Source organism: Pyxicephalus adspersus, chromosome 8 (assembly GCF_032062135.1).
Source record: "Pyxicephalus adspersus chromosome 8, UCB_Pads_2.0, whole genome shotgun sequence".
NCBI lineage: Eukaryota > Metazoa > Chordata > Amphibia > Anura > Pyxicephalidae > Pyxicephalus > Pyxicephalus adspersus.
Window position 1 is genome coordinate 5,326,947 of NC_092865.1, and position 9,193 is coordinate 5,336,139.

Sequence of the window (9,193 nt, forward strand, 5' to 3'; positions counted from 1 at the left end):
ACTTACTAGTACGGTACCCGTCGGGGAACTCCGTTAGGGCAGTGATCAGCTTGTTTCCAGCGTGCTTCCGGGTTCCGTGCTTCTCGGGGGCGCGTGTGCCGGCTTCTCGCTGTGCTCTGCAGGAAGGAGGAGACTGTAGGAGGAGACGCGCTGCAGCCAGCATCGAGGAGAGGAGACGAGACGCACTCAGGATCGGGGTATCAGGTGAGTATGTTATTTTAATTACTTTTTAAAACGGCATTTGCCGTATAAGACGCACCCCCTTTTCCCCCCCAGTTTTGGGGGAGAAAAAGTGCGTCTTATACGGCATAGATTTATTTGCATTGGATTCAATACAGCTATTTAGTATTGAATCCAACACAAAATGATTTGAATTTCCCTCCGTTCCTCCCGCCCGCACCAGCGTCACTGGGAAACCCTGGAGATAGTCTCTGCAGTCACCGGCTGGAAATCAGAGGAAGACGTGTCCTGAGGACCTGCAGGGACCAGCAGGACGCCGGGGGACGCCAACTGAACAAAAGGTAAGTGTTTTTTTTTGTTTTTTACCATCTCAATTGCGACTCGGGATTACCACTTTTTGCATGGAAAATCCACCTCGAGTCACACTCGGGATTACCGCTAGGGGTTTAAAGCTCTCCAAGGCTGGAGAAGACACACTTTCATCAGTGAAGCTGGGTGATGCAGCAAACTTGGAATGGATTTTTGTTGCTGTTTGTTAGCAAATGTTTACAATCCTGAACCAGATCCAATCCAGGTTTGCTGGATCACTCCAGTGTATCTACTCCAGCCTTAGGGAACTTTAAAAAATCAGGGCCATAGTATGTTATCAGGGGTCATTTAGCCCAGAAAACTGAGGACATCTTGTGGTAAAAAAGGAGTACTGCACATAGCAATGGAAATTATTCATTGATAAGAAATACTGCAGCCCAAGCTACTTTTTTATTTTTTGCCAAACAAAAAAGGGAAATCAGCCTTAAATGATCAGCCATTTATATATTCATCTCTGAATTGCAGAATGAATGCCGGCAGGCGAAACTGCGGGAGTTTGAAGAGAAGCTCATTGTATCGGCCTGGTACAACAAGGTACGCTGTGTTTGGGTGCTAGATTCAACATAATGACGAATATGTGGCACACGTACCCCAATATTGACCCAAGTTTTGCTTTTACAGAGTATAGAGCACCAGAAGCTGGCAATGGAGTCCCGATTATCAGGACGAGGAGGGAAGGACTCTGGAAACAGTTCCCAAGGACGATCGTTCCTGGCCCAGCAGCGCCACGTCACCAACGCCAGGAGGAAAGTCTCTGTCACAGTCCACTCCGCCACTCCTAATTAAGAGGCCGTGTACAGGCAAACCCAAAAGTGCACTTACAAGTATTTTTTACACCCGGTGTCGTGTCATGGGCGTACGAGAAGGCGATGCGGGTCATCAGCTAGTGTCTCCCCCTTGTGGCAACCTCATATGATAGCAGCAGATGGCTTTGCCTAAAACCACTGACTGACGTCATTCTATATTTTAATGTATATTTTATGCCTTGATGTGCATTGTATATAAGGACAGAAAATTCTCTTCGATATTATTAGTTTTGGTTTTAAAGGTTATTTTTAAAAGGAAATGATTTCTTCTCGGTGTCCCGTGAGCTTTGGTAACATCCCCCACCAGTTATTTAGCATAGCGACCGCCCGCTTCCTCCACAACCTCAGTTCTTGCAGACTGTCAGTTGGGGAATGCTCGTTGTCATGGTAACAGGGATGTTTTTGGAGAAATGGTGGAGTTTTACTTTTTCGGACTTTTGTAACCCCTTCGCACACTTCACTGTATTTAATTTAAGCCAATTATGTGAATGGGGGAGATGAAGATATTTTCGTTTAAAATTTAAAGGGCAGCAAATCTAAAGAATTGTATTTTTTAATTAAAACAAGACGCACTCAATGAAATTTAACTTTTAAACAATGCAATGTGTGTGGGCCGATAAAGGAAATGATAATTAAGTGCAGGGGTGATGCTTGTATTTTTATATGTCGGCTCTATAAAGGGTGTTTTATGGGGGAATCCCTGCAGAGTGAATTCACTGACCGGCCTTCTGCCAAGGTGTGTGGGTGAATCTGTGCCTGGGGTTCCTGACTCTGCCCATTATCTACAACTGCATTAGATTTTACTTTCCTTTTACATTGCAGAGGGTGTAGGGGGATAGTGAGACTTTGTTTGCTGGTGGCTGTACTGATGCTGATACAGCCCTGCTGGAATTGTACTATTACAAGAATTAGGTGGGACTCCCCTTCACCTATTATATATCCGGCTGTTCTGCACCAGATGTGGTGTATGAGATAAATCACAGGAAGCTGTGACAATGCCATTGGTCAGTTATATACATGTGACTGTTCTAGCACTACCACTTCCAGCATGTCTGTCATGGAAATCGGTATGTACGTGGATTAGGTCTATCACGCCCGGGAAATAGACTTTAGGCGGGGTTGTTGCCCCCACTTAGTTTACTCTTACTTGCAAGGCTCTGGAAGCATAGTGATCCCTTGTATTTTGGGTGCAGGTCCCATGGGGAGGGTCTGGTATTACATCAAAGGGGACACTTGCTGGTATCAGTATAATAATATACAGTGTTAAGTTCACAGTGACCACTGAACCAAAGATAATACACATGGAAGGATTTAGTAGGAGAGTAGCTGGACCCTTACTGTCAATCTGCATTCATATTGGCTTCCTGTCCTGTCATGCAAAGCAGGATGTACCCTAGGAAAAAAGTGAGACTGCATTGCATGAAGCTATTAACCCAACACTGGGATCTTAGAAATGTGAGGACAAAATGATAAATAGGATGGGAAGGAGGCAGCTCAGTGACCATGCAATACACCCCCCTTCCAAATGTAAAGAAGAGGTCACTTGTAGAGTAGGGAGGTGTTCTGTAATCCAATCCCAGGATGCATTGCTGCTCTTCCATACAGTACAGTTAGTTGGTGTACAGAGACAAACCCTGAAAATAAAACTAATGCAGCCACCACAGGCAAGGCCTGGAAAGCTGCACTATATGTGGAATTTGGGTTTGGATTTACACTTTATAGGGCTGCATTCCCATTCACAGAATGTCTCTCTGCACACTGAAACGCACGTTTAACTTTGTTATTTCACCTCTAATTTACAAGAAAGTATTAATGTATTTTTACACAATGATGGAAATGTAACCGTCTGGGTGTTTTCTGGAAAATATTCTGATTTCACTGAAAATATAACTTTTAAAGTAAAATGTTTCATCTTATTTTATGAAAGAGTAAATCACAGAAAGGAGACATTGCAACTGTCGCAGGCACCAGAAGCGGGTTTAGGTTGTCTCTGGGTGGCAGGGATCATGGTGAGGGTAATGCCATGCTAGAGGTATGAGAACTCCAATATATAAATGGGGGAATGTTCTTATATAGAGTGCAAAGGAAAACCCCTCAAGTTTTATGCTTGCCCATTGGGAAGATTTCCTTTCACTGTCTATACCAGACAGATCAGGAAGTGGGAGAAAATCTCCTTTTTGTATCCTCATCAAAACATTTCTCTTTTCTTCCTGTTCAAAATCTGGGATTATAGCTCCTCCAAACAGGGAGGGTGAATCTCAAGATGGCCAAGGTTGATAGGACCTATATTCTTTAAAGCTGAACAAAAGGCAAGATTGAAATATTTCTTATTAGCCAATTGGATAAAACTCCTTATGTACCCAGACATTGCCTTGTATTAAGCATGATTGTGCTGCATGTTTCCTGTCCAAAGCTGTGGAAGTGACCCAGCATGCCCCACCCACTACAGGCTGCCTGCAAAGAGCTAAAGTAAGGGGGCGGAGACGAGACCAGTCACCCTGCACAAGAAGAGAGAGCAGCAGTGACCAGTCTGTATTACAGCAACATGCAAATGACACCTCAAGAATATAAAACTCCTGCAATGTCAAAGTGAGCCTTTTACTAACAAAGGTAGAACAAGCCAAATTCCCTTTGAAGTCACCAAGTCTCCCTTGTAAGAGGACAAGGAATTCTGACCTATTTCCGTGACAGTGGAAATGGCATTCCCATCGGTCACCACACTAGAGATGGTAATAAAATATTAATTCACACCCAGTGCTGTGTTTTAAGAAAAACAAAAAACAATTTAATTTCTAGAACAGAAAAAAATATTGTAGAAATCTATTCAAGCAAGCCAGAAAACAGGTCATGAACTGTAAAGAGTACCTGTCACTCACAATGAAGGCTGCTATTTCTCCCTGGTATTATACCAAGGTATGTGACATCGCTGATCTGTTTCTCACATGACCAGTTCCCACTAAACTAATAAAAGAGAAAGCACCATCCACCGGTGACAGGTACACTTTACCAGGAATCAGTTAACCCGCATTTCTTTTCCGGAATTATTTATCCTTTTCCTTCTGCTCTTTTTCTTTCTTCTCACGCTCGATCTTGGCTTCTTCCTCTTCGTGGAGTTTTATTAATTCCTCTACTTCTTTCTGTTTAAGGACTCGGATTTTGGTCTTTCCGTTCTCTCGTGTTAAGGTAGCAATTTCAACTAAAAAAAAAAAAAAGGGAATTACACTTTGATACAAAGATTCAAATTGAATGTACAGCGCTGCATATTATGTTGGCGCTATATAAATCCCGTTTATTAATAATAATAATAATAATAATAATAATTGGAGAAGGCCTTTTGTAAAGTTGCTCGATACCAAAATTACACTATCTGGGTTCAAACTATCTTTTGCAATGGTTTGCTCCAGGTTGGCCCCTTGTCCCAGAATAGTTACCTGTCCCCAGCCTGTCCTACCAGACCCACCTGTTGCTGCAGACACTCACTGGACAATCCCTTTGCTTCCTCTGCAGTGTAAAATCCCATTTATTCCCATAAAGGAGTCCTCTATTATGCATTCCGATGATATATGGCTTCTACACAGGAATGAATCTGGATTTTATGCATATGCACAAATGTGAGGGACTGGTCGTAGCATTTGCAAAGTGTATTGTGAGGTTCCCCATAGACCACAGAAGTATGAGATGGTGAGGCTGGCATGTGACACCTCAATGACAGTAGGTGAGGCTAAATGCCACTAGACTTAAAGAGAAGTCAAGCAAAAGGCATTTCTATAGTCACCTTTCTCTGCGGACAGCTTGCTGACATCCATGGTCTTGTTAAGGACTTTAACAGCTAAGGCCAGTGCAGACTTCAGGGACATTTCACCCTCCTTGTAGTCCTGTTTGAGCATGGACACAGCAGCCTGCAGACAAACACAACATCAGTCAAGGAGAAAAAGCCTTGGACCGTTTTCTGATATGTGGCCATCAAGATAACTTGTACGTACCGCACTGTTGTTCCCAATACATGTTGCTTTCCAGCCTCCGTAATTACCACTGGGGTCACTCTGATAAAGCTGGAAACCGTAGTGCTTGTCCCAACCTATGTACAGCAATGAGACGCCAAACGGCCGTTTACCTGTTAACCAAAAACACAGAGAGAAACATAAGAAGAAAATAACATCCAACCATAACCACTCAATTTAGAGCAATGGGCGCCAACCTTTTTAGACCCATGGACCACTAAAGGTACCGGCTCCGGACCGCGCATTCCGGTTGTCACTCAAAGGGGAAGAAACTTCCCCCATAGTGACGTCATGATGCCACAACCTGCCCATTCTCCCTTCGCAGATCTGAGCCCACCACCCTGAGCCTGTGATCCATATGGGGGACGTAGCCGGCGGTTCTGGCCTGTGCATCCCCCCAGCGGGGTCCTTCAGCTGACCCTGCTCGGGGCGCACCGGCCAGAGCCGTGGACCACTCCACCGGACTCTCACTCACTGATTTGGAGTGAGATTTGGGGATGTCATTACTCTGCTGCTCACTGTTCTTCTTGCTGCAGAGGAAGTTGTACCCAAAGGCTTGCAATGTACGAATCTCCCTGCTTTCACTGTATCCATTCTGCCTTCATCTCCCTTCACCAGGAAGACTTGCGGCTTTAGGAGGGGGCATGAAGAACAGGTACTTGTATGTCCCTATTGTTCCAAAACAATGTTTTCTATGTTTTGCTATGTAGTCTCAACACTACCTGTTCATGTGCCTGACTTTTCAGTCCCTCTTTGATACTGCAATCACCAATCACTACAGAAATAAAATGATCTTAAATGTTTTAAGAATGTGCTGAAAAAAAAAAGAAGAGCCAAGCTGTTGGTATTTTGCATTACCTCCTAACTGTGTGTAAGCTTGTTTGATGTCGCACAGAGCGGTCACCAGCTGTTCACAGGGGATGGGCTCCTGGTACTGTAGGAGATATCTGCAACACAAGACAGACACAAAGAAAATAAGAATTGGTTTTAAAGGTCAGAAAAACAAACCTCTCCATACATGGCCTTTGACCTCAAGAGGACCCCTTTATGGAGTCTAACTGTCCAATCGGCAAACACTCCATCCCCCTAAATAATGTTAGGAGACAGCAGAGATCTAACAGGGGACCCGCTGAACTACAAATAATATTGAATCCAGCAGCACTTGTATATAGATATTTCATTGGTACAGTGCTGTGTAATATGTTGGCGCTAAAAAAATCCTGTTTATTAAAAATAATAATAATAATAATAACAATAATATTAGATCAAGCTTACAAAGTTTACTCACCCTCAGGTATCTATAATGCAAGCTATGTCTTTCTAACCCAAATGTTACCCATCTCAGTGACTGGAGATAGTCAATCCACTCAGAAAAGAATTTGGCCACACTTAAGGCTCCGATGCTAGGCTGGCACTGTGCCCTATGACTACCAGCCATCTCTATGATCAAGCCTTCAGATGGGGTAAAGAGTATCAGAGGGGGAGCCATTTTTTGGATCTGATGACTAGTTGTTGGCTCTCTGGTGTTATGAATAATGAGGATATTTAAATGTAAAAGAGGTACATTTCAAAATCCTTATTATTTTAAATTTCCCACCCAGTCCCGCCTACCTGCCCAACAGTCCTGCCCTCCAGTCTAAGACTAGCAAGCAGATGCCCGGACGGCATCTGCTCCCCCTGGCCTCGTGTCCCCAACGTTCACATGCCGGAGACATAGATGCCAGCCGGAGAACGCCATGGGAACCAGGTAGGACTTGGTAAGCTCTCTGGCAATTCCACCCCGAGTGTGGCTCAGGGTTATCTCTTTTGGTATAGAAAATCCACCCAAGCCACTCTCGGGAATATCACCAGGGAGGTCAAGTAACGTTGTGAATAATACAGGCCATCTGTTAATAATACAGGCCGCCATTGTTAATAATACAGGCCACCACTACCCTTTAGAGTTTTAATGCATCCTATATGTAACAATATGAAGCCAGAAGAGAACAACATTTGGTGGTAACTAAGCCTGGAATATTCGGGGGTGTAAAAGTGTATCTAGTTATCGCTGGATATTAAAGCAGACCTATTACCACAATATTTACTTTATATAGAAGGGTGGATAACCCTTCTGTCTTTACTTCTGCAAGGATAGTGCAGAGCCTCCTAGGATAGGCACGACACTAATCCCAGGAACCGTGGCCTGCCCCTTCAGCTTGTGTCCAATATCGGGCATGCACAAAAGGGACTTTTTTGTCATTGAAAATAGAAAATGTCGATCTTACACATGTGCAGTGAGAGCGACACTTTCTTTTTTTTTTTTTTTTTTTTTACAAACACAGCTACATACATCACCCGATTTCGCACCTGCGCAGAGCGAGATTGAGTGATGAAAGAAAAAGAAGGAAGAAGACAGAGGAAGATGATGGCAACCCAGTGCTTCCTCCGCACATGGACCCGATGGACAGCTCCAGGGGGATTGACGGATATGCGCAAGTGAAGATAAGCAATTTTTTAAATTTTCACTTTAGTTCCTCTTTAACACAAAGCAATTTGGCCCAAGATTCTAAAATCTAGTGTATCCCTTTTGGATAAACTCACCCTTTATATAATACACTGGATTGTTCTAAAAGTCTACAAATAGCTTTGTGGGGTCTGGAACAATAAACAGATTTGCAATAAACATGGGTGACTTCTCTTACCTCTGAGCGATTACCCGCAATTCATTAGTCAACACGTTGGCATCTGAAGTAATTCCGGCCACACTGCACGCCATGTCACTGAAATCACAAACACAAAAGGTTATTCCCTAAATTCTGTCCTCTGGTCATGTTGCTTTTCTCACGGTGATGAAAAGAAAATTAACCCAATTAGGTGAATGACACACAAAGCAAAGAAACTATTTAGTAAACGCATACTTACCTGATCCACAGATACTGTCCTTTCTATCATTTATTAATAAACAGGATTTATATAGCACCAACATTATACACAGCGCTGTACATGACACAGGGGTTACAAATGAAAGACAGATACAGCCAGTGACACAGGAGGAGGAGAGGACCCTGCCCCAAGGAGCTTACAATATAAGAAGTAGGGAAGCAGAAAACAATAGGAGGGGGGATATGGAATGGTGGGTGATTAGTGAGTGTTTAGGAGACAAGAAGATGGCTAAATAAGAATGCATGGACATCTTGCAGTGCTTTGCATTTTTCAGGAGGTGCTAAATGCTTTTTGGATCCTCCAAAGCTTTTGCCATGCAGTGTGGTATACTTGCACAGCATGGCACGCTTTATTGTGCCCTCCTTCAGCGAGACGAGGTCTGGACTCCCTGGAGCCCAACTAAAAGGGGCTGTGGAGATCACCGTAGATTTACACTATTACAGAAAGTGTAAATCAGAAAATGTCAGCTTCCATTAATGATCCTCAGAGAGGTATGAGTATATGAGTATGAGTTTCTTCCAAAGAAACAAGTCAGAGATTTCTGCACAGAACTTACTCATTCAGTTTGTAGATTTTCTCAGAGAAGAAAACCTCATCCAGGAGTTTGTGGATATTTCGTCTCTCGGCCGCCAGCAGAACTCCATCGTTTGCCAAAATTCCCAAGCATGTGCCTGCGTGTCCTATGGCTTCCATGGCATATTCCACCTGATACAGGCGGCCTAGGGGACACATAGAACATGGAGACATGAGAACAAAAACATTATTATAGGATGGGATCCTCAGAGGAAGTCATAAATGGGATTTTACATTGGAAGAAAATACTTCAAGTAGCAGCAAACTGTTGTAATCTGTTCAGTGCTTACTGGGGTATATTAAAAAAATTATTGCAAATTAAAAGGTCATGGCAGGTCATGG

General features: G+C 43.4%; 2 protein-coding genes across 2 annotated transcripts in view; one reads left to right on the forward strand and one right to left on the reverse strand.

Moving 5' to 3' along the window:
* The window catches only part of HOOK1 (hook microtubule tethering protein 1), a gene marked incomplete in the record, with an annotated part of 41,686 nt that extends 38,427 nt beyond the window's left edge, over nucleotides 1-3,259 (forward strand). The window contains 2 exon segments of the mRNA XM_072419374.1: nucleotides 1,015-1,083; nucleotides 1,171-3,259. Of these exon segments, the coding sequence (XP_072275475.1) occupies nucleotides 1,015-1,083; nucleotides 1,171-1,335 (234 nt within the window).
* Nucleotides 3,260-4,113: 854 nt separating this feature from the next.
* Nucleotides 4,114-8,997, reverse strand: PSMA4 (proteasome 20S subunit alpha 4; the record flags this gene model as incomplete). Its single annotated transcript, XM_072419375.1, is given in 6 exon segments — nucleotides 4,114-4,551; nucleotides 5,131-5,254; nucleotides 5,339-5,469; nucleotides 6,215-6,303; nucleotides 8,038-8,115; nucleotides 8,835-8,997. Coding segments are annotated over 6 exon segments (740 nt in total), but the record flags the coding sequence as incomplete, so codon positions are not given.
* Nucleotides 8,998-9,193: the final 196 nt, after the last annotated feature.